Source organism: Oncorhynchus kisutch, linkage group LG3, assembly GCF_002021735.2.
Source record: "Oncorhynchus kisutch isolate 150728-3 linkage group LG3, Okis_V2, whole genome shotgun sequence".
NCBI lineage: Eukaryota > Metazoa > Chordata > Actinopteri > Salmoniformes > Salmonidae > Oncorhynchus > Oncorhynchus kisutch.
In genome coordinates, this window is record NC_034176.2 from 54,222,407 (window position 1) to 54,248,125 (window position 25,719).

The 25,719-nt window shown below is 41.1% G+C and overlaps 2 protein-coding genes across 3 annotated transcripts; both read right to left on the minus strand.

Annotated features, from left to right (window-relative positions):
* Nucleotides 1–6,678: 6,678 nt before the first annotated feature.
* LOC109872687 (transmembrane protein 208-like) lies at nt 6,679–9,078 on the minus strand. Of its 2 annotated transcripts, none has more exons than XM_020464004.2 (6): nt 8,894–9,078; nt 8,476–8,571; nt 8,332–8,391; nt 8,012–8,148; nt 7,727–7,811; nt 6,679–7,613 (listed from the first exon to the last, which is right to left on the minus strand). In XM_020464004.2, exons 1-6 carry the CDS (start codon nt 8,897–8,899, stop codon nt 7,473–7,475), a joined length of 525 nt encoding a protein of 174 aa, XP_020319593.1. In that variant the 5' UTR covers nt 8,900–9,078; the 3' UTR covers nt 6,679–7,472. The 2 variants fall into 2 exon arrangements, with proteins under 2 accessions (XP_020319593.1, XP_020319589.1); XM_020464000.2 differs by having other exon boundaries at nt 8,938–9,063.
* A 5,840-nt stretch (nt 9,079–14,918) lies between these two features.
* Nucleotides 14,919–23,059, minus strand: LOC109884883 (oxidoreductase HTATIP2). The gene is made up of 6 exons (XM_020476785.2): nt 22,852–23,059; nt 22,057–22,246; nt 19,843–19,950; nt 16,828–16,965; nt 16,686–16,747; nt 14,919–16,386 (listed from the first exon to the last, which is right to left on the minus strand). Exons 1-6 carry the CDS (start codon nt 22,965–22,967, stop codon nt 16,170–16,172), a joined length of 831 nt encoding a protein of 276 aa, XP_020332374.1. The 5' UTR covers nt 22,968–23,059; the 3' UTR covers nt 14,919–16,169.
* Nucleotides 23,060–25,719: the final 2,660 nt, after the last annotated feature.

Below are 25,719 nucleotides of genomic sequence, written 5' to 3' on the forward strand. Positions count from 1 at the left end.
CTCAGCTGCAGCCTCAGGCTCATACACACACCCCTCCGGCCCTCCCCACCACTCAAGCAGCAACAGGCTGCCACACTATCTGATAGTCAGCAGCAGCAGGTCACAGTGAAATATACATTTTTTAAGAAAAATGCCATGACAGCCCTGGTGCGATTTAGAAGTAGCCCAAAAACCTGCAACCAATACATTTTCACCCGTTACATGGTTTTCAAAGTAATTTTCTTAGCAGGTTAGGATATCCTTTTCGCAAACCCTAACCCTGTTCAGTCTCCTAACCTGCTACTTCAGTATCAAAGTGGCGTTAAGTGTGTTTCAGACCAGATTCCTGTTCAAACTCTGAACAGAGGAAGAGGTCCATAGAAATAGAAATACAGGGATTGTGCAAAAATGTTTACAATCTCTTTTTGAATTGGAAGCATTGTGAAGCAAGCTCCATTAAAGCGGCAATCTGCCATTGAAACAATAAGAGGGCAACCCACCTGCTTCGGTAAAAAGCTGAGGGATGGGCCTGGAGAAATGTAGCCACTCTCAAATTCATAGACAGAGCTATGGATGCAAGGACTTAGCATTCATGATATCAAAATTATAGTTTTAACCATGCTTTGAGGCTATATAGTGTTTGTTTACAAACATTGGAGTAAAACAAAGTTATATTTTGGGTTCGAATGTGACACAGCAGTTGAACTAAGTTCACGAGGCATTTAGAAGTTACATTCTACATTCTTCAAAAATCAATAGGTACACATCATTCATTTAAGAGTCCGAAAATGGATGTATAACTGCCTTTAAGGTCACGTGACCATAAAAGTCCCCCGAATATTAAAACTTGAACGTTAAAGTTTTACAATAAGTTTGATTTGAAATCATGAAAAGGTTATTTTAATATACATTTATTGAAAACACAAACAATATACTTGTTAAATCGTTGTGAAAAAACAAATGACATAAAATGACAGGTTATTGTTTATATACTGAAATCAATTTAATAATATGTACATTAAGACTTTGTAGCAATAGTATCTAGGCTTACATACAGTACCAGCCAAAAGTTGACACCTACTCATTCCAGGGTTTTTCTGTATATATCCATTGTAGAATAAGTGAATATATCAAAACTGTTAAATAACACACGTGGAATCATGTAGTAACCAAAAAAAAAAAGAGTGTTAAATCAAAATATATTTTATATTTGAGATTCTTCACAGTAGCCACCCTTTACCTTGATGACAGCTTTGCACACTCTTGGCATTCTCTCAACCAGCTTCATGAGGTAGTCACCTGGAATGCATTTCAATTAACAGGTGTTATTTTCATTTGTGGAATTTCTTTCCTTCTTAATGTGTTTGAGCCAATCAGTTGTGTTGTGACAAGGTAGGGGGGGATATACAGCAGATAGCCCTATTTGGTAAAATACCAAGTCCATATTATGGCAAGAACAGCTCAAATAAGCAAAGAGAAATGACAGTCCATCATTACTTTAAGACATGAAGGTCAGTCAACACAGAACATTTCAAGAACGTTCAAAGTTTCTTCAAGTGCAGTCGCAAAAACCATCAAGCGCTATGATGAAACTGGCTCTCATGAGGACCGCCACAGGACAGGAAGGAAGACCCAGTTACCTCTGCTGCAGAGGATAAGCTCATTAGAGTTAACCTCAGATTACAACCCCCAAAAAAGCTTCACCGTGTTCAATTAACAGACACATCAACATCAACTGTTCAGAAAAGACTGCGTAAAATCAGGCCTTCATGGTCCAATTGCTGCAAAGAAACCACTACTAAAGGGACACCAATTATAAGAAGAGACTTGCTTAGGCCAAGAAACAAGAGCAATGGACATTAGACGGGTCAGATAACCTGGCCTCCACAATCACCCGACCTCAACCCAATTGAGATGGTTTGGGATGAGTTGGCCCACAGAGTGAAGGAAAAGCAGCCAACAAGTGCTCAACATATGTGGGAACTCCTTCAAGACGGTTGGAAAAGCGTTCCTCGTGAAGCTGGTTGAGAGAATGCCAACATGTACAAAGCTGTCAAGGCAGAGGGTGGCTACTTTGAAGAATATAAAATATGTTCATATGTTTAACACTTTTTGGGTTAATACATGATTCCATGTGTATTTCATAGTTTGTCTTCGCTATTATTCTACAATGTAGAAAACAGTAAAAATAAAAACCCTGGAATGAGTAGGCGTGTCCAAATTTTGGGCTGGTACTACGCGTGTCCAAACTTTTGACTGGTACTGTGTTGGCTGATTATAAAAAGGCAGACATTTCTGAAGAGATCAACCACCATGTTACCCCTGCTTTGACATGCTTCCATTGTATAGGCATATTGAATCACACAAGTTGCTGCCAACTAACTACCAGTGCATCAATATATACTTCCATCTCATTTGTGTATTATTCAAACATGATTTTGGCAAAGCAAGGACAGCAGTCATAGGTCATTGTCCCATTCCTAGCACCTTGTCTATGCTCATCAATGACTCAGGCAATAACTCACTCACTCACTCACTGGGGAAGCATTAGCTACAGGAAGCTGTTTTCTACAATCTACCCTCCATCACGCCCCTTTGAGGATCTGAGACGACAGTTATAATATCTGCATTTTGATGGCTACACATCAAAAGGTATACTAAAGTGCCTTCAGAAAGTATTCATACCCCTTGACTTATTCCACATTTTGTGTTACAGCCGGAATTCAAAATGGAACAAAATCTATTTAATCCCTCTCATCCATCTACTGTACACATATACAGTGCCTTGCGAAAGGATTCGGCCCCCTTGAACTTTGCGACCTTTTGCCACATTTCAGGCTTCAAACAAAGATATAAAACTGTATTTTTTTGTGAAGAATCAACAACATGTCGGACACAATCATGAAGTGGAATGACATTTATTGGATATTTCAAACTTTTTTAACAAATCAAAAACTGAAAAATTGGGCGTGCAAAATTATTCAGCCCCTTTACTCTCAGTGCAGCAAACTCTCTCCAGAAGTTCAGTGAGGATCTCTGAATGATCCAATGTTGACCTAAATGACTAATGATGATAAATACAATCCACCTGTGTGTCTCCGTATAAAGTGTCCGTATAAATGCACCTGCACTGTGATGGTCTCAGAGGTCCGTTAAAAGCGCAGAGAGCATCATGAAGAACAAGGAACACACCAGGCAGGTCCGAGATACTGTTGTGAAGAAGTTTAAAGCCGGATTTGGATACAAAAAGATTTCCCAAGCTTTAAACATCCCAAGGAGCACTGTGCAAGCGATAATATTGAAATGGAAGGAGTATCAGACCACTGCAAATCTACCAAGACCTAGCCGTCCCTCTAAACTTTCAGCTCATACAAGGAGAAGACTGATCAGAGATGCAGCCAAGAGGCCCATGATCACTCTGGATGAACTGCAGAGATCTACAGCTGAGGTGGGAGACTCTGTCCATAGGACAACAATCAGTCGTATATTGCACAAATCTGGCCTTTATGGAAGAGTGGCAAGAAGAAAGCCATTTCTTAAAGATATCCATAAAAAGTGTTGTTTAAAGTTTGCCACAAGCCACCTGGGAGACACACCAAACATGTGGAAGAAGGTGCTCTGGTCAGATGAAACCAAAATTGAACTTTTTGGCAACAATGCAAAACGTTATGTTTGGCGTAAAAGCAACACAGCTCATCACCCTGAACACACAGTCCCCACTGTCAAACATGGTGGTGGCAGCATCATGGTTTGGGCCTGCTTTTCTTCAGCAGGGACAGGGAAGATGGTTAAAATTGATGGGAAGATGGATGGAGCCAAATACAGGACCATTCTGGAAGAAAACCTGATGGAGTCTGCAAAAGACCTGAGACTGGGACGGAGATTTGTCTTCCAACAAGACAATGATCCAAAACATAAAGCAAAATCTACAATGGAATGGTTCAAAAATAAACATATCCAGGTGTTAGAATAGCCAAGTCAAAGTCCAGACCTGAATCCAATCGAGAATCTGTGGAAAGAACTGAAAACTGCTGTTCACAAATGCTCTCCATCCAACCTCACTGAGCTCGAGCTGTTTTGCAAGGAGGAATGGGAAAAAATTTCAGTCTCTCGATGTGCAAAACTGATAGAGACATACCCCAAGCGACTTACAGCTGTAATCGCAGCAAAAGGTGGCGCTACAAAGTATTAACTTAAGGGGGCTGAATCATTTTGCACGCCCAATTTCAGTTTTTGGTTTGTTAAAAAAGTTTAAAATATCCAATAAATGTCGTTCCACTTCATGATTGTGTCCCACTTGTTGTTGATTCTTCACAAAAAAATACAGTTTTATATCTTTACGTTTGAAGCCTGAAATGTGGCAAAAGTTCGCAAAGTTCAAGGGGGCCGAATACTTTCGCAAGGCACTGTACCTTTTGACCCCATAATGACAAAGTGAAAGCAGGTTTAGACATTTTTGCAAATGCATTGAAAATTAAATATTCATACCCCTGGGTCAATACTTCGTAGAAGCACCTTTGGGAGAGATTACAGCCGTGAGTATTTCTGGGTAAGTCTCTAAGAGCTTTCCACACCTGGATCGTGCAACGTTTGCCCACCATTATTATTATTTTTAATTCTTAAAGCTCTGTCAAATTTTTGTTGATTATTGCTAGACATTCTACAACCATTTTCAGGTACTGCCATAGATGTTCAAGTAGATTTAAGTCCAAACTAACTCGGCCACTCAGGAACATTCACGGTCTTCTTGTTAAGCAACTCCAGTGTATATTTGGCCTTGCGTTTCAGATTATTATCCTGCTGAAAGGTGAATTCATCTAACAGTGTCTGGTGGAAAGCAGACTGAACCAGGTTGTCCTCTAGGACTTTGCTTAGCTACATTTCATTCCCAAACACAACACATTTCGGACAAAATAAATTGCTCTGCCACATTGTTTGCATTATTATTTTAGTGCCTTGTTGCAAACATGTTTTAGAATATGTTTTATTCTGTACAGGCTTCCTTTTAACTGTCAATTCGGTTAGTATTGTGGAGTAACTACAATGTTGTAAACATTTGCCCATCTACAAATAGCCGCCCTTCTTTGCGAGGCATTGGAAAACCTCCCTGGTCTTTGTGGTTGAATCAGTGTTTGAAAATCACTGCTTGACTGAGGGACCTTACAGATAATTGTATATGTGGGGTACAGAGATGCAAGGTAGTCTTTCTAAAATCATGTTAAACACTATTATTGCCCACAGAATGAGTCCATGCAACTTATGTGATTTGTTAAAGCACAGAATTATTTGGGCTTGGCATAAGAGGGGTTGAATAATTAACTTAATTCCATGTTGACATTGTGTGGTATCATGTGTAGGCCAGTGACAAAATCTCTATTTAAATCGATTTTAAATTCAGGCTGTATCAACAAAAATGTGGAAAAAGTCAAAGGGTCTGAATACTTTCTGAAGGCACTACATTTCCTATTGCTTATTTATGCTGTGAAGAAATGCACTTGAAATGTTTTTAAAAAGTATGTACACGATTGTTATTGTTTGTAATCAAATCATTTTTAAGCATTGTGAAGGATTGGAGCGATAACAATGATTAGGGCCGATACAACCTGATAGCGGATTTAGACAATGTGTCATTTATACTGAACAAAAATATAAACGCAACATGCCACCATTTCAAGATTTTACTGAGTTACAGTTCATATAAGGAAATCAGTCAACTGAAATAAATTCATTAGGCCCCCAATCTTAGGATTTCACAAGACCTGGGAATACAGATATGCATCTGTTGGCCCCAGATGCCTTAAAATAAAAATGTAGGGGAGTGGATCAGAAAACCAGTCAGTATCTAGTGTGGCCACCATTTGCCTCATGCAGCGCGGCACATCTTCGCATAGAGTTGATCAGGCTGTTGATTGTAGCCTGTGGAATGTTGTCCCACTCCTCTGTAATGGCTGTGCGAAGTTGCTAGATATTGGTGTAACCTGGGACACGCCATCGTACACGTCGATCCAGAGCATCCCAGACATGCTCAACGGGTGACATGTCTGGTGAGTATGCAGGCCATGGGAGAACGGGGACATTTTCAGCTTCCAGAAATTGTGTACAGATCCTTGCAACATGGGGCCGTGCATTATCATGCTGAAACATGAGGTGACGGCAGTGGATGAATGGCATGACAATGGGCCTCAGGATCTTGTTACGGTATCTCTATGCATTCCAATTGCCCTTGATAAAATGCAATTGTGTTTGTCCGGAGCTTATGCCTGCCCATACCATAACCCCACCATGGGGCACTCTGTTCACAACGTTAACATCATCAAATCACTCACCCACCCACATGAAGCCATACACGTGGTCTGCGGTTGTGAGGCCAGTTGGACGTACTGCCAAATTCTCAAAAATTATGGAGGCCTCTTATGGTAGAGAAATTAACATTCAATTCTGGTGGACATTCCTGCAGTCAGCATGCCAATTGCATGCTCCCTCAAAACTTGAGACATCTGTGACAAAACTACACATTTTAGAGTGGCCTTTTATTGTCCCCAGCACAAGGTGCACCGGGGTAATGATCCTGCTGTTCAATCAGCTTCTTGATATGCCACACCTGTCAGGTGGATTGATTATATAAGCAAATGTTGACTGATAGGGATGTAAACAAATTTGTGCACAACATTTAAGAGAAATAAGCTTTTTGTGCATATGGAACATTTCTGGGATCTTTTATTTCACCTCATGAAACATGGGACCAACACTTTACATGTTGCGTTGTTATATTTGTTCAGTGTAAAAGTCCTTTCCGATTGAGCCAACATATGCAGCATATTAACAGTGAATGTAGTCTCCGCGAGAACATTGCCTTTAAACTGTGCATTGCAGACAAAGCACAATCAGATTTAATTTTGACCTTCATCACATATGCCCAATTCCAAACCAGCACCTAACCCTATGCACCGCATGTAGATCTGAAATAAATATCTGTGAAATTTAGGTAATAATAATACCCCTTGGTCTAGATTAGCACCTAGATGGTAGTGGCTAGTGGTCTATTTGGAATTGGGCATGAGCGTGTGATCTGATGAGCATAGTCTAAAATAAAAGGTCTGCCATAGGGTAAGATCACCACATCCTTTTCACTAGTGCAGATGAAATTGGTGTGATACATAGACCTAGATTATGAACATTTGGATGTAAACAAATTACAGGCCAAGGTATATGACAACATGTACTGGTGACGAGATCTTCAGCCCAACAAGGACGATTTCCTCTCCAGATGTGAAGAAAAAGGATCATGATAGAGGGGAGAGGAAGAATTGGAAGGATGGAGGGATAGGGAGAGAGGAAAACCAGATAACCCACAGGGTTCAGTTGAATTCTTTATCCATACCTGGATGTCTTTGTGTACACATCAAAAGTTCCTCCTGAATAACTTAACTGTAGAGTTCCTGGCTGTACTTAGATTCATCCTGTGTATAGAAATACTACGGCAGTCTGCCAAGTTAGAATCTCTTCATCTGTCTGCGCTCCTGTCGTCTCTGCTTCTTCTCATTCACCTCCTCTGGGGCTGCACCAGGGGTCTCGGCCGAAAACCAGGGGCCGAGGAAGTTCACCCACAGCAGGAACATTGCTCGGGCCGGGGCCTGACACACACACACACACACACACAGAGATTAAAAGATCAACGAGGGCCATGAGAAAGGGAAAATAAACAACCAAAGAGAGAGCGTACAACAAGTATGGGATAAACTCTTACCAGCAGCCAAAGGTACCAGAAGCAGGAGGAGATGGTGCTGAGCACTTGTAATATAGCAGTTAGCAGGATAACATCCTTCAGATGCCTATAATGACAAAGAATCCATCATAATGCACCACACTATAGCTTTGAGAGATCTACCTCTGAAGGGAGATAAGGGCACCATTGTTACATGCATGTTGAACATGCTGTAATACTCACCAATTCGCTCTCACACACACACACTGTATGTTCGCACACTCATGTTCACGGAAACAAACAGACGCCTGCAGTGTGAGCACTCACTCTGCCATCCCCTGCTCCATGTTCAGATCTATTCCACCGTCGAGCAGACTCCCATCCTCACCAAACACTGCTTGGGCCATGGCAGACATGGCGCGGTAACTGCCCACACACACTGCCAGGGCAAACACCAGCGCAAACTACATGGGTGGGAGAAGGAGATGGAGGAAGGAAGAAGAGAGAGACAGGGGGAATGAGAGCGGGGGAGAAACCAAGAAGAGGAAAGAATAAAGTAGAGCGTTAGTAATCCCCAATCGGCCCCGTTTCAGTTTTACTACTCAACAGTAGAGGATGTCAATAACATACAGAGTGAACTCACTCACCCATGTCCAAAACGTTGAAGAGCTATAGAAGACCAAGAGGTTTAACGCAGTGTATATCGCCTAGGAGAGAAACAAGTGTCAGGTGTTGTACTAGTCCCAATTTCCATTCAAAAAGTAACATTGAAAAGGAAGATGGTGTCTTACGTTGGCTCCCAAGATTACTCTGGTGTAGAACTTGAGTGTCGCCTCATTCTCCTCGTAGATTTGCTTCTTGCCTTTAGTTCCGACCTTACCTTTGGGCTGTGTGCATTATAAAAGGTGGGCTGTTAGTGTAGTCAACATTGCATGGACTTCAGAAGTAAGATAGCTTACCAGCAATTAACCTACTAGCATCAATATGGAGACAGGCTGTGTAGGGTTTGTTAACTAACGTTGGCTCAAAGTAATTAATTGGCTTTGATACACATTCGTTCACCATTCTAATAAATGAATTAGTCGATAGGTACACATAACTGAAGGTGAATTAGTTAATGTGGTGTTATAAAGCATAGGAGACTCGTTATCCTATGCGGTCAGCTTGTCTGCCCAACATGAAACATAAGCAGATCAAAGATCCCCCTACCGCCATTAGTTCCTCAACCCTGTGCTGCTGCTTTTTTCACGTACGCGAAGTAGGTCCTTTTTTGACATCGACTTGTACAGTATTGAGCAATTTGGATGGACTGTTATACCAAACACAGGCTTGAAGTTCAACTGTAACGAGATCTCAATGAAGGTAACACATCAGCATTTAAGAATTATACTTCCGGCGCAAGTAAGACGTCACTAATTTAAATGTGTTTGAACTTTGCAAAATGACTTTGTTGCCATCTTGCGTCGTGAACGTGAATGCATTCAACTACAGTGGTTGTAGTTGTCGCACAATTTTTGTAATTTACAAATATAACAATAGGCCGACTCAACCAGAACCATTTTGACAGTCATGCCTGACAATAACTATATAGATTAAAAATAAAACATAAGCAAATCAACCATATAAACCTGCTTCAAATATGGGGCCATGTAGATGGTGATCATGAGATCAGCTCCAACCATACCAGCAGTGTGCAGTGGAAGAGCAGTTCACTGGGCTCCTTTCCTGAAGAGTTCAGTATTACTGCACTCTGTCCTGTTAGGTTGGGTCTGACTGGTTCGAAAGTGTATTTCCATATATTCACCACTTGAGGTCACCAACTCATAAGACAATCTTTGACTTGTCACATTTTGATGAAGCCACTATAATGAGAAAAATAAATGGGACCATCTAAAATTAGTGTATAAATGTTGTATTTACTCAGATCACATCACTTATTTATTTTTTTGCATTTCTAATCCCTGAAATCAAAGATTTCCCAAGGTCTCAGGATTTAACCATGTAGTCAAAGTCAGACCATTGCAGGGCGCCAGTCATATCAGGAGCGGTTGAAACCTGGAAAAAAATGCATAATGAGCAATAAAGTCTAACCTCCTCTAACATTAGGAATTGACCGACTTAATTTTAAGTTAATTTCACCACTGGTATTTTATCACCACCATTACCTGTATCCCTTGGACTGATAGAGGATCCATTTTGATGGAAAATTTGGACCTGAAAACACAGTAAAACATTAAATGCAGGGTGAGGTAGAACTTTTAACACAGTAAACCGTTAGTGTACCTCTTGCCAGGGTCCTCGGTAGTTTGGTCAGACTGGGTCGTATCTGCTGTGGACAAATCCTGAGATGCTTGTGTCACGTCTGGCTTCAAAGGGCTCATGGTCATCACAACACACTATTTATTCATCACTATTTTCATCATTTTCTTCAGGGTTCCCTTCCAGGTCAGTCCCAGCAATAGTTACCAGGGTGAGGTCTGATTACTCTGGGAGTGGTATAGCAGCACCCTCACTATGCCTTCCAGGGTGGCCTTCATCAGGGTTCATTGGTGCCCATGGTACAGGCACCGCAGCTGGGGTAACCTCTGTCTCGGGAGGGTCTGGAGGGAGGGTAGCTAACGCTCAGCCCAGTCCAAGCTCTTCTCTGTCCTGGTACCCCAATGATGGAACCAGCTTCCCCCTGAAGCTACGACAGACAGCAGAGTCCCTGCCCATCTTCCCGAAAACACCTTAAACCCTAGCTCTTCAGAGTATCTTAAATAATCCCCTTCTTCACCTCGAAGATAAATTGTCCTGAACCAACACTTGCACTTGACTCCCCCTCCCCCCCATACCAGCACTGACTTTGCTGATAGAAAGGTGCGATGGGCTGCCAAATCAAATCAAATCAAATTTTATTGGTCACATACAGCTGGTTAGCAGATGTTAACGCAAATGTAGTGAAATGCTTGTGCATCTAGTTCCGACCGTGCAGTAATATCTAACAAGTAATCTAACAACTTTACAACAACTAGTTTATACACAAGTGTAAAGGAAAGAATAAGAATATGTACACGTAAATATATAGATATTTATTGGCAAGATGCGGCATAGGCAAGATGCAGTAGATAGTATAGAGTACAGTATATACATATGAGATGAGTAATGTAGGGTATGTAAACATTATATAAAGTGGCATTGTTTTAAAGTGACTCCGTAATCGACGCCATAATAGACATCCACATCTTCGGTGCCCGGGGAACAGTGGATTAACTGCCTTGTTCAGGAGAAGAACGACAGATTTTTACCTTGTCAGTTCGGGGATTCTATCCAGCCACCTTTCAGTTACTGGCCCAACGCTCTAATCACTAGGCTACTTACTATGCCTGTGATGTGTGGTGATCCCGCCTAGCTATCTTAAGATGAAAGCACTAACTGTAAGTTCTGGATAAATGACTAAAATGTCATTCTGGTGCGGGCAGTTGCACTCTGAGAAGTGTTACCACTGGGGGGGTATGTGGTTGTTGGGGGATTAGTGCTTCTGAAGGCATGGTTGAAACCATGTGGGCCTTACTTCTCATCTTCAGATTGGTCAGGCTTTTTTTTCTTTGAACATAAAAGTGTAAAAACACCAGGAAATGAGCTCCAAGTGATTTTAATTTAAGAAATCTGTTCCAAAGTATTCCCATGCATAATAGAGACACGTGATCATATGCTAATGTCAGCTAGCTTTGAAATTATTATGTTTTAGTCAAACATCATATCTGTTTGGGCTTCTTACAGTCAATTTGGAGTCTACAAATTATTTGAAATTATAAACTGGGTGGTTCGAGCCCTGAATGCTGATTGGCTGACAGCCATGGTATATCAGACTGTATACCACAGGTATTTTTACTGCTCTAATTACGTTGGTATCCAGTTTATAATAGCAATAAGGCACCTTGGGGGGTTGTGGTATATGGCCAATATACCATGTCTAAGGGCTGTATCCAGGCACTCCACCTTTGCGTTGTGCATAAGAACAGCCCTTAGCCATCATATCCTGGCCATATACAGTGCATTCAGAAAGTATTCAGACCCCTTCACCTTTTCAAATTGTGTAATGTTAAAGGCTTATTGTAAAATGGATTAAATACATGTTTGTCCTCATCAATCTACACACAATACCCTATAATGACAAAGCGAAAACATGTTTTTAGACATTTGTGCACATTTATTCAGAATTAAAAACAGAAATACCTTATTTACACAAGTATTCAGACACTTTGCTATGAAACTCGAAATTGAGCTCAGGTGCATCCTGTTTCCATTGACCATCCTTGAGATGTTCCTACAACTTGATTGGAGTCCACCTGTGGTAAACCTGTGGTAAATTCAATTGTGATTGGACCTGAGAGCAAAAACCAAGCCATGAGGTCGAAGGAATTGTCAGTAGAGTCCCGAGACAGGATTGTGGGCTCTCCTTGTCTCGAGGCACAGATTTGGGGAAGGGTACCCAAAAATGTCTGTAGCATTGAAGGTCTGTAAGAACACAGTGGCCTCCATCATTCTTAAATGGAAGAAGTTTGGAACCACCAAGACTCTTCCTAGAGGAGGCCACCCGGCCAAACTGAGCAATCTGGGGAGAAGGGCCTTGGTCATGGCCTTGGCCAAGAACCCGATGGTCACTCTGACAGAGCTCCAGAGTTCCTCTGTGGAGATGGGAAAACCTTCCAGAAGGACAACCATCTCTGCAGCACTCCACTAATCAGGCCTTTATGGTATAGTGGCAAGACGGAAGCCACTCCTCAGTAAAAGGCACACGACAGCCCGCTTGGAGTTTTCCAAAAAGGCACCTAAAGGACTTTCAGACCATGAGAAACAAGATTCTCTGATCTGATGAAACCAAGATTGAACTCTTTGGCCTGAATGCCAAGTGTCACCTTCCAAGGTTCACCTTCCAACAAGACAACGACCCTAAGCACACAGACAAGACAATGCAGGAGTGGCTTTGGGACAAGCCTCTGAATGTCCTTGAATGGCCCAGCGAGAGCCCGGACTTGAATCTGATCGAACATCTCTAGAGAGACCTGAAAATAGCTGTGCAGCAACGCTCCCCATCCAACCTGACATAGCTTGAGATGATCTGCAGAGAAGAATGAGAGAAACTGCCCAAATACAGGTGTGACAAACTTGTAGGATCATACCCAAGAGAACCCGAGGCTGTAATCCCTGCCAAAGGTGCTTCAACAAAGTACTGAGTAAAGGGTCTGAATCCTTATGTAAATGTGATATTTCCATTTTCTATTTTGAATACATTTGCTAAAATGTATAAAAAACTGTTTTTAGTTTGTCATTATGAAGTACTGTGTGTAGATTGATGAGGGTTATTTGTTTTTTTTGGGGGGGGGGGGGTTAATCCATTTTAGAATAAGGCTGTAATGTAACAAAATGTGGAAAACGTGAGGGGGTCTGAATACTTTCCCAATGCATGGTAACAGTACCACACACCCTCAGGCCTTATTGCTTAATTAAGTCCTAGCCCCCCCCCCCCCCCCCCATCATCCACTCAAGAAAACATCTGAATCTAATAGATGATCCCTGCTCTAGGAGCTGAACCACCACTGCCAAATGATGTTTCTCTTCCTGAAAGCTTATAGTTACAAAATGTTCCTTCATCCTGGGTGAATCCATAGCAACCAGATGGCTTGTGGCAGGTTTCCTTGAATTGAAGCCACTGGACTCACTCATTTTATGATTAATCCCCTAGGAGAGGATCTGTCTACACCATGCTTGAGGAGGCTAACCTGGGCACACCATCTGGTCTCATTGCTCAAGTTAATACTACTCGGTGCTATCACTTTGGGCAGGGAGATGCGTACTTGAGTATTTCTGTTGGACTGGTCTACTAGCCTCATACCTGTTGAATGAGTGTAATGAACTTGGAGCATAATTCTTACCTTGTTGGACATCGACAATTTACACGGGTAACAAGTGCTGAACAAAGCAACAACCTGGTCTTATTACTCTTTATGTAAATCGGAGACACTCCATTTAGTATGATATGTTACATTTCGTATTGTGTATTAATTTGCGGATGTCCATCATCCATGTCGTATGATATTTGTATGATATGTTACAAAGTTGCTAAATATACAATATGTTACAAATTCGCAAAACATACACTATGTTATAAATTATATTTATTTGTGGCTAATGTTAGCTAGATGTCTAATGCTAACATTAGCTGTTATAAATTATATTTATTTGTGGCTATTGTTAGCTAGATGTCTAATGCTAACATTAGCTAGCTGGCTAACGTTAGCTAGGCTAGGGGTTAGGTTAAAGGGTTAAGGTTAGGGGAAGGGTTAGCTAAAAGGGTTAAGGTTAGGTTAAAGGGTTAGCTAACATGCTAAGTAGTTGCAAATTATCTAAAAAGTAGTAAGTAGTTGAAAAGTTGATAGTTAGCTAAAATGCTAAAGTTGTTCGTGATGAGATTCAAACTCACAACCAAACTCACAAAACGTGTTAGATTTATATTTTCATTTGCTTGAAAGTAGTTTTAACTTCAAGAATTGTTCTTGTTTATTTCTGTTGCCATTTTCAAGGCAAATCTATTTTCTCTCAAAGGGAGGAGAGTTTGAGTTTTATTTAAAAAAAATACTCTTTATGATAGTGATCTATTATATATTTTATATTCATCTGACAGATTTGATAAAAGCACATCGGAAGTTGCTATTGGCCAATCCAATCAGATTATCAGGATTAATCTGTTATGTGTTTGCTCTTACAAAAGTAGAACGGAGCACTCCTTTCTAGCTTGCCTGTCTAAAGAAGACAATGCCACCCACCAAAAGGACACTCCTGAAGTGATAACGCATGGACCATGAACTGCTGGTCTGAAGATTGTCAACAGTGACTATAGTGCTGGCCATCCAGTTTTGAACACTTCTGTCTGATGCAGAATCAGATGTGTTCAAGAGAGGATTGTGTAGGGCAGCCCCCAAAGTGACTCTTTATTGACTGTATACAAGAATTTCCTCTTGTTTTAGAAATTGTAGGTCTGATATCTGATGTACAGTAATACTATTTGTCAACAACTCAGATTTGGAATGCAAACTCAGATACTTATAAAAGGGTCCTTGATGGTCTCTTTCTCATACATTCCTGACCTGCACTGGTGAGATACCTACACTCTTTCTTTCTCTCTCTCCAATGAGATATGGGCCATGGCCATTTCTTTCTCTCGGACCATGTTTCAAATAATGCTTGTTAATGCTTTGTAACTTAATGCCTTTAATAAATGTTACCATTCAATTTACAAAGTAATTCAATACACTTGTATTTACAATTCCATTCTCAGGCATTTCTTCATTGCCTATTACTGTAACTCAACTATAGTGTTCTTGCATATATTACTATTTAATTCAGTTAATAGGATTTACATAACACCACAATTAAAAAGCCAAGTCAATAAGAGTATGAATAACATAACCCCTGATTCAATTACATCTTAAACATTGCTCAGAAGGGGAAAAAAAGTAAACCAAAGACAATAAAATACATCAGATATATTGCCTTATATCCCTCTACAATGGTTCAGTATTGTGGAAAATAAACTTTTGCTTCAAGTAAGTGCATCATTTTTCAAAGTGCGTACGGATGTGGTCTTATATAAAACAGCATGAACGTTGTAGGCTGGATGGAAGAGCTTCTACTAACTAAACCGTTGAGGTAATGGACCCAGAAGAACCAGTCAAATACATTTCCCTCTTCACCTAAAATATTAAACCGATTCTAGCCTTTCTGCCAGTCGGTTTCCTCTTCAGCAAACACCTTGTTGACCACAAAAATAGTCTGCACTCAGAAAAAGCACTTGGGATACAAAGACTACAGAGAAGGCAGATTTCAGTATTCATAATTACATCATTTCCCAATGATATCTCATTTGCATTACCCTTGAAGCGCTTTAATGGCACTTTTCATAAGGAAATATTCCCCTTTGGACTCATTCCCAGAGAAATCCAGACACTCAACAACACCTGCTCAAGCAGAGAAGTATGTTTTTTAGAGGACTTGAGAGCTAGCTACCGTGTTGACTCCATCATGGTTGCAAGGAACCTCGAGTTGAAGCCAATGAAGCTTTGAACGCTTGACCATGTGCTTGGAGAGAGTCTGCATTGCTCTAGAAATTCACCTTTACACTTATTGTTGACCCTCCTTTGTGTTTTCAAAGGAAAGTGTTAGTAGAAAATAGATTGTCATGAAGAAAACGCACCATCACATTAAATGGCAGTAGCACAACACACTTCACCACCAGTCTCTGGCTGAGTTCCCAATACTCAAACTTCCTCAACACCTTTCCCTCATTACCACTGACAGATGAAAGGACTGGATAGGGTTTCCCTTCACATTGCTCTCACATGTCATGTCCAGACAGACCAGTGGTGGTACAAACACATCAGTGATTTATTGGGAGGAAAGGATATGATGAAATTAAGCTATTGAGAGACACCATCCCTCTCCCTCATTTCTCTGGGGCCTTCCCCAAGTCATAGATGGCTTTATTCTCCAGGATCTCCACTTTGTCCCCTGCAGGAATCAGTGTGTTGGCCACCATGGCCCTGGTCACTGATTGGATGGGGATGGACATTGCCGTGGGAAACATGGAGGAAATAGGGCCCAGGACCTTCCTGAAAAACCACTCAGTAGGCCGGCTCTCCTGCCTGTCAACCATCAGCACCCTGGGAGGAAAAAAATAAAAAGAGGAAGAATTCAGTTGTGAGTTGTTACGATTTAAATAAGTTACTGCAATAAACACAGAATCAAAACATCTCAGTGTATTTATGCAATGAAACGCAACACTGATCACTGGAGAAATGTGTATATTGCTAATCGTGACATGGGTGTGAGATATTTACCTATGGTCACTATTTGTTTTGCCATGACTGATAAGGTAATGAACAAGTGAGTCATTGCTCCATAGGAACATTTAATTTTTTTATTTTATTTTTTACACATGACTAATGCAAACGAGACTTACGCAGGGCGATAGACGGAGAACCTCTCGAAGCCCAACGGTTCAATGTCTGCCTCCACTTGTCCCTGGAGAGGCAAACATTTGCATTTATTATCAAAGGCTATAATTGAGGTGACTTTACTCTGGTGAACATTTGGTATATTACCTTCACTTTGAGATAGAGAAAACCACTGGTTTTGTCAGCCCCTTTAGAAGACTCTAGGTTGAAGTGTGAGCAGCCTCCTGCCTTGGCGAGCTCCGCTGACTTCAGGACATAGTCATGGTCAACACGGATGAATCCATCCTACAATGACAGAAAGATAAAGAGAAAATGTGTGTACATTAATTCTGCCTTTTACCACGACATGATCCAAGCAGGTTGTGTCTGGTGGGTCGTTCAATGTAATCTCAGCAAGCCATGACACCCACCATCTCATATTGTTCTGAAATCATTCATGTAGATAGAAACATAAGATAAGAATTTCTGCATCATTATTTTGATCTCTGAGACATTAAGCTGATTGATTGCACCCGAATTGGCCATTTGAATTTATGGGATTCATATAATAGTCAATAAATATAGTATCTCACAATGAGTAAGACATGAGGAACCTAAAGAAATAGTCAAAAGCCACCAACGGACCACCCACACCAATCCCAATAACGACTATAAAGTATCAGTTCTGTAAGTCTGAGAAGTAGTATTGAGCTGCGGCTCTGAGTATTGTTTCTTCATTCTATGTAATGTATTCTCAGTGAATTTTAGTTGTGATTTTCTTTCCCTGTTCTGAGAAATTTGTAATTGAAATTGATAGATTTATGTCCCATCCTACATCCTGATATTACCAGGTTCTGACCACTCGATGGTGCTGTTCCTGCTATTAGGTGATTAATAGTTCACCCCCCCTCAATGTCTCAATGTTAAAGGGATAGTTTACCCAAATTACAAAATTGGATTTTGGTTTTTCATACCCCAGGGCTTCTTAAACTAGGCCTTCGGAACCCCAAGGTATTGCACGTTTTGGTTTTTGCCCTGGCACTACACAGCGGATTCAAATAATCAACTATCATCTTTGATCATTTTAAATCAGCTGTTTAGTGTTAGGGCAAAAACCAAAACGTACACCCCTTGGGGTCCCGAGGACAGGAAACACTGCCTTACCCTGTAAGCTTTTTATGGAGTAGGTAATGACAGACAATTTGGGTGAACTGTCCCTTTAACATTGGGGGGGGGGGGACATTACCAAATTCACGGGGAATACACTGTATAGGATGAAGAAACAATAAACATACTACTTGTCAGACACAGAGAACTGATACTAAACTCAGCAAAAAAAGAAATGCCCTCACTGTCAACTGCATTTATTTTCAGCAAACTTAACATGTGTAAATATCTGTATGAACGTAACAAGATTCAACAACTGAGACAAACTGAACAAGTTCCACAGACATGTGACTAACATAAATTAAATAATGTGTCCCTGAACACAGGGGGGGGGTCAAAATCAGAAGTAATAGTTAGTATCTGGTGTGGCCACCAGCTGCCTTAAGTACTGCAGTGCATCTCCTCCTCATGGGCTGCACCAGATTTGCCAGTTCTTGCTGTGAGATGTTACCCCACTCTTCCACAAAGGCACCTGCAAGTTCCCGGACATTTCTGGTGGGGAATGTCCCTAGCCCTCACCCTCCAATCCAACAGGTCCCAGATGTGCTCAATGGGATTGAGATCCGGGCTCTGTCTTGCAGGAAATCACACACAGAACGAGCAGAATGGCGGGTGGCATTGTCACGCTGGAGGGTCATGTCAGGACTAGCCTGCAGGAAGAGTACCACATGAGGGAGGAGAATGTCTTCCCTGTAACGCACAGCATTGAGATTGCCTGCAATGACAACAAGCTCAGTCCGATGATGCTGTGACACACCGCCCCAGACCATGACGGACCCTCCACCTCCAAATCGATCCCGCTCCAGAGTACAGGCCTCGGTGTAACGCTCATTCCTTCGACGATAAACGTGAATCCAACCATCACCCCTGATGAGACAAAACCGCGACTCGTCAGTGAAGAGCACTTTTTGCCAGTCCTGTCTGGTCCAGCGACGGTGGGTTTGTGTCCATAGGCAACGTTGTTGCCGGTGATGTCTGGTGAGGACCTGCCTTACAACAGGCCTAGAAGCCCTCAGTCCAGCCTCTCTCAGCCTATTGCGAACAGTCTGAGCACTGATAGAGGGATTGTGCGTTCCTAGAGTAACTCTGGCAGCTGTTGGTGCCATCCTGTACCTGTCCCGCAGGTGTGATGTTTGGATGTACCAATCCTGTGCAGGTGTTGTTACACATGGTCTGTCACTGCGAGGATAATCAGCTGTCCATCCTGTCTCTCTGTAGCGCTGTCTTAGGCGTCTCACAGTGTGGACATGGCAATTTATTGCCCTGGCCACATCTGCAGTCCTCATGCCTCCTTGCAGCATGCCTAAGGCACGTTCATGCAGATGATCAGGGACACTGGGCATCTTTCTTTTGGTGTTTTTCAGAGTCAGTAGGTAGCCCTCTTTAGGGTCCTAAGTTTTCATAACTGTGACCTTAATTGCCTACCATCTGTAAGCTGTTAGTGTCTTAACGACCGGTCCACAGGTACATGTTCAATGAGCCATGAACAATTAATGAACAAGCATGGGAAACAGTGTTTAAACCCTTTACAATGAAGATCTGTGAACCTATTTGGATTTTTTAAAATTATCTTTGAAAGACGGGGTCTTTTGAAAAAGGGACATTTCTATACTTGTCGTTGGGATGGGATTGGCGTGGGGTGTCCGTGTGTAGCTTTTGACCATTGGATAAATCATTGTGAGAGAAAAAAGTTTGGTCCAAATCGGATGTTAGGTACAATATTTATTGAATATTATATGATTCCTAGAAATTAAAATGGCCAATTTGGATGCAATAAATTATATTTCAATAAAATAACGTTGCTAATCGAATGCTCATCTCATCTTTTTCTCAAAACAAAAATGATTTCAGAAAAATCTAAAATGGCAGGTGTCGACATGGTACATGTTACATGGTTCATGTACATGGTACATGTTCAGCTCTGTATAGTTGTTAGGAGTTATCATATTCATATGAGTACTCATCCAGATACAGTATACACAGGGATCTCTATATAATCAGTGACCGTGAACTCACAGCCCCTGCTTTGGCTTTGGTCGTTCCCAGGCAGCAGTAGCCAACATCATGCCCTTGGAATACTGCAGCATAGTCATCCAGTTTCTCAAAGTCCACCACCTCCTGCACCTGAAAGAGGACAGAGAACAATACGAGGCCAATCTTTAGAATGGAATAAATGGGATGTAGGCTTCTTGTTGGCTTTGTTGTAGTCTGCACACATTTAATGGTATTGAATGTACTTTATTCAAAGCTCATGGTAGGGTGTACGGTGACGCGACAAACATTGGATGCTATATGAGAACATGTGAAAATGATTTGAAAACATCAAATGTGGCAGTTGTTTCCCCATGTCTAAAGATCCCAATACTGTAGGTTATGATATTTACGCGATATGAGCCCATACGTAAAGCAAGTGCCATGCAACGAACGTTCCAAGTCTGTGGGACAGAACTTTTTGTGAAACCCGCGAACGTGTGTTTTTACTTGCTCTTTGCGATGGGTATTCCTCAACCTATCAGAGTAAGATCGATGTGACATTGTATTGCCGATAAGTATGGGAAAGTCCTGAGGGTGTTTCATGGTCATGGGACGTCTTTTGACTGAAATATAACGTTTTTCCTTCGCTTCTGTTGTCAGATGATTTCAAAGACACTAAAAAAATATATATAGCAGGCTGCAGTTCAAAGTAAAGCTTCACAGCTACGTTTTGATGTATGGGTTGTCAGGGATTGGTCCAAGCAGCGCACTCCGTCTCTTCTGTGCCTAGGCTAATTATTTACTGCAGTATATCCTCCCATCACCAGAGCAACTCATTAACACAAAAACAATGTAACCCAACTCAATGGTAGGCGTACCTTAGAAGTAAGCTATCTTATTTAACCAGTAGCCTTCTGTGTTATAGCTCAGACTTAGTGAGAAGTGTGCATCTATGCTAGGCTGTGTGTATCTGTGTTAGACTGTGCTTGATGTGGTGTGTGTGTGTTGTGTGATTGTATGGGGATGCTGAGAAGTGCGTGTCTGCGTTAGGCTGTGCGTGTCTCTTAAGTATTTAATTTGCATAAAGTAGTATTGTAATTTTATAAATGGTTAATATCTTAGTTTTTCATAAAGCATTAATATTTGTTAATGATATGACCACCCTACCTTCAATTATTGGGCTTAAATTACTGTAATTATGTACAGCACTTTAATTTAAGAATTTGTACTTTCATTTAAAAAATCTCTGTTCTACATCAGCCTTAGCCCTTGATCATGACTCTCAAGTTCCATTACATTAGATTTAAAAAAGTGTCATTGGACGAAGGCATCTCCTTTAGGGGGGAGTTTTGTTAAGAGCTGCAACGCTCGGCCTGAATATTAACATGAATTGCTTGTGGTACAGTTTTGGAAGCATAAGGACCTTATCTTTCATATCTGTGAGAAATTATACAAAAATAAATAAAAAAGTTAAATTGAAACACACCTTTATAGGGTTAGGGTTCCCACACGGCCATATTTTCACGTTACAGCGCCTGTTTACGGAAAACAGTGCTAATTAGCCATCTGCGTCCCTGATCCCGTGTGTAAACGGACGACACAAACGTGTTGTCACTGACAAATACTGTCGGCTGCAACTGTGTTAAAACTGTACAGTAGATGTGTATTTAGCATTTGTGAAATTATTTTGATGTGATATGAAAGTAGAGGGATTTATATTTTTAGAACTGTATCGCAACTGAGAATCGATTCACGTTTAGATGGAGTATTGGGTTGTTTTGGTTTCCAGAGCCAATTCGTCCTTTAAACAGAACACATAATGTCCTCGGACTAAGGAGTAACATCTTAAAAAACGTGCTAAATATAAAAACAGGTGATTTGGTGCCATTATTGACTAGCAATGAACATTGATTGACCTTTCCCGTTAACTTGAAAATTAGATATCTCAGCAATGGTAAATCCTTTCCTCATGAAATAAAGTGTTCTGTATTCCGGACAAGCTTCTCTGTGACATAGAATACAAAGTATAACACCAGAACCAAAGCTATTTTTTTCCCTTAACACCCTACTCATATGTGTTACTTTGCCAAATAGAGCAGAGCCCGGTGTCCCAAAAGCATCTAAATGCTCAATTCATCTTAGAACCATAGGGTCCTATGGTTCTAACGATGAACTTACCCTTAAGATGCTTTTGGGAAACCAGCTTTTCTTGAAAGGGCAATAATACATTGACAATAAGACAAGTCGCACACCTACCAGGTTCTCAAACGCTTTGTCTTCAAATGTGAGCTGCCTCCTTCCGATGAGAGTGATCTTCGAGAAAAGCTTCCTCTCCACAATCTCTTTCAGTAACTCCTTGCCGGTCTCGCCAGAGGCACCCAGGATAAAACAACTTTTATTCTTCTGTCTGAAGTTCTCTGCCAGTGTTTTCAGGTCGTGTGTCATCCTGAAGGACAAAACAAGACAGTGCTTCACCACTGAGGAGAGACCTAATGGTTTGATCGCTATATTAGACAGAAGCAGCATGATACAGCAGTTTTATTCCAACACAGGTGTGTGTCACGCCCTACAACTGTCAACGCCCTACAACTAACTAGCAAGCCAAATAAGGCAATTAACCTTTTTTATTTGAACTTTATTTAACTAGGCACGTCAGTTAAAAACAAATTCTTATTTACAATGACGGCCTAGGAACAACTTTCTTGCAAGCCTCCCTCAAAGGCAATCAAACAGCATTACAACTAGCTGTAAAACAGACCAGTAGGCTACTAGCTAGTACCAGTAGCTTGTACCAGTAGCTTGTACCAGTAGCTTGTACCAGTAGCTTGTACCAGTAGCTTGTACCAGTAGCTTGTACCAGTAGCTTGTACCAGTAGCTTGTACCAGTAGCTTGTACCAGTAGCTTGTACCAGTAGCTAGATACTGTTTAGTAGTACATGTTAGAATTCCCAAACATGATCGCAGACTGACATGGTAAATTGTCACCAATCTGTCGGTGTAAGTTAGTTCGAGTAGCTAGCTAACGTTAGCTAGTTAGCATCTGCCTCTCACCTGGTGTATATCGTCTGTTCGCAGTTTTCTAGATGTTGTAAAAAAGCTGCAATGACAGCGAGCAGAACAGCGAAGAAGCCAAGAGCTTTGCCCCAACTGATTTCCAGTAGTTTCATAACAGATCAGCGAGGTAGCTAAACAAATGGATGTGCCCATGGAAACACACATCCGGTTTCTACAGTCATTTGCGATAGGCATGCGCAGTAGAACAGATGAAATTACCTATCGAGGATTTTCAATCGATAAACCCTGCCTGATACACTGTCAAACATATTATGTGAAGACAATACATTCAGAAAAATGTTTTGAATAGTTATTGTTTTATTGAAACACAAATACATCTATTCAATAAGAAGCCTGGCTTTGACAGTTTTATTTGATGGCTGCTAAGTTTTTTAAAAATGTAAAAAATTATCATAATTGTCATCGCATGATTACTTTGCACGTTTCAGTAGGCTAGACAGAGGGCAGTAAAGTTACAGGCATTGAAACACACAGTCACAGTGGCTACTTGTCAGGAAGTACCAAAGAGCATTTGGTAACACTATATTTCTTTCAGTCTTTGTCATAATGTGTTCAGTGTCTTTAATTGTCCAAGTAAATGTACAAAATATACATTCAGAAATGAAATAAAAAGTAATCTGTAGTTTCTTTATCTTTGTACATGCATGGTCTTATATCCATTAATCTGTTACCATCCTTTCATAGTTAATTTACAGCCAGTGGTTCAGACCAACTGTTCAGACTCCTCCTGGTCACAAGAGAACATGTGTCATTGAGGACTTCAAGCCATTGTTGGTAAGTTTCATGGCAGACCAACCAAGTCATTTTAAGTTCACCCTTCTATGGAGCCACAGACACACAAGCAAACCACTAATTGTTTTGTCAGGAGGCTAAATGTGTTGATGACTATTTTGGTTTAATTTGCAATTTTGTCAATTGCAGCTTTGGTTGAATTTGTCATTTGTATAATAGTTTAGGTAACATACAGTGGGGCAAAAAACGTATTTCGTCAGCCACCAATTGTGCAAGTTATCCCACTTAAAAAGATGAGAGAGGCCTGTAATTTTCATCATAGGTACACTTCAACTATGACAGACAAAATGAGAAAAAAAATCCAGAAAATCACATTGTAGGATTTTTTATGAATTTATTTGCAAATTATGGTGGAAAATAAGTATTTGGTCACCTACAAACAAGCAAGATTTCTGGCTCTCACAGACCTGTAACTTCTTTAAGAGGCTCCTCTGTCCTCCACTCGTTACCTATATTAATGGCACCTGTTTGAACTTGTTATCAGTATAAAAGACACCTGTCCACAACCTCAAACAGTCACACTACAAACTCCACTATGGCCAAGACCAAAGAGCTGTCAAAGGACATCAGAAACTAAATTGTAGACCTGCACCAGGCTGGGAAGACTGAATCTGCAATAGGTAAGCAGCTTGGTTTGAAGAAATCAACTGTGGGAGCAATTATTAGGAAATGGAAGACATACAAGACCACTGATAATCTCCCTCGATCTGGGGCTCCACGCAAGATCTCACCCCGTGGGGTCAAAATGATCACAAGAATGGTGAGCAAAAATCCCAGAACCACACAGGGGGACCTAGTGAATGACCTGCAGACAGCTGGGACCAATGTAACAAAGCCTACCATCAGTAACACAGTACGCCGCCAGGGACTCAAATCCTGCAGTGCCAGAAGTATCCCCCTGCTTAAGCCAGTACATGTCCAGGCCAGTCTGAAGTTTGCTAGAGAGCATTTTGGATGATCCAGAAGAAGGTTGGGAGAATGTCATATGGTCAGATGAAACCAAAATATAACTTTTTGGTAAAAACTCAACTCGTCATGTTTGGAGGACAAGGAATGCTGAGTTGCATCCAAAGAACACCATACCTACTGTGAAGCATGGGGGTGGAAACATCATGCTTTGGGGCTGTTTTTCTGCAAAGGGACCAGGACGACTGATCCGTGTAAAGGAAAGAATGAATGGGGCCATGTATCGTGAGATTTTGAGTGAAAACCTCCTTCCATCAGCAAGGGCATTGAAGATGAAACGTGGTTGGGTCTTTCAGCATGACAATGATCCCAAACACACCACCCGGGCAACGAAGGAGTGGCTTCATAAGAAGCATTTCAAGGTCCTGGAGTGGCCTAGCCAGTCTCCAGATCTCAACCCCATAGAAAATCTTTGGAGGGAGTTGAAAGTCTGTGTTGCCCAGCAACAGCCTGAAAACATCACTGCTCTAGAGGAGATCTGCATGGAGGAATGGGCCAAAATACCAGCAACAGTGTGTGAAAACCTTGTGAAGACTTACAGAAAACGTTTGACCTCTGTCATTGCCAACAAAGGGTATATAACAAAGTATTGAGATAAACTTTTGTTATTGACCAAATACTTATTTTCCACCATAATTTGCTAATTAATTCATTACAAATCCCACAATGTGATTTTCTGGATATTTTTTTCTCATTTTGTCTGTCATAGTAGAAGTAGAAGTGTACCTATGATGAAAATTACAGGCCTCTCTCATCTTTTTAAGTGGGAGAACTTGCACAATTGGTGGCTGACTAAATACTTTTTTGCCCCACTGTAGCTTTCACACTATATTGACTTCAATGATAAATCAGAGTGGCCTGTACTGATTAAAGGATGAAACAGAAGAAAACAAATGTAGTCACATAAAACATTGCCACACACACACACACACACACACACACACACACGTGTACATGCACACACAAACACAAACAGAATGGTTTTTCAACCTTTAATCAAGTATGTTTGATTAATATAAAATACAATGCTATTTGTCTCATGCGCCGATACAACAGGTGTAGTAGACCTTACCGTGAAATGCTTAC

Bases quoted from the DNA above. Each gene is read 5' to 3' on its own strand.
- LOC109884883 (XM_020476785.2), bottom strand. From the start codon at position 22,967: ATGAAACTACTGGAAATCAGTTGGGGCAAAGCTCTTGGCTTCTTCGCT. The intron at 19,951-22,056 runs GTAGGTGTGCGA...GTCCTCTTTCAG, and splicing joins ACAAAGCGTTTGAGAACCTG to GTGCAGGAGGTGGTGGACTT. The intron at 16,748-16,827 runs GTAATATACCAA...TTGCCTCTCCAG, and splicing joins TTCTCTATCTCAAAGTGAAG to GGACAAGTGGAGGCAGACAT.
- LOC109872687 (XM_020464000.2), bottom strand. From the start codon at position 8,961: ATGTCAAAAAAGGACCTACTTCGC. The intron at 8,572-8,937 runs GTACGTGAAAAA...TAATGCACACAG, and splicing joins CAAAAAAGGACCTACTTCGC to CCCAAAGGTAAGGTCGGAAC. The intron at 7,812-8,011 runs GTGAGTGCTCAC...TTGTCATTATAG, and splicing joins ATGGAGCAGGGGATGGCAGA to GCATCTGAAGGATGTTATCC.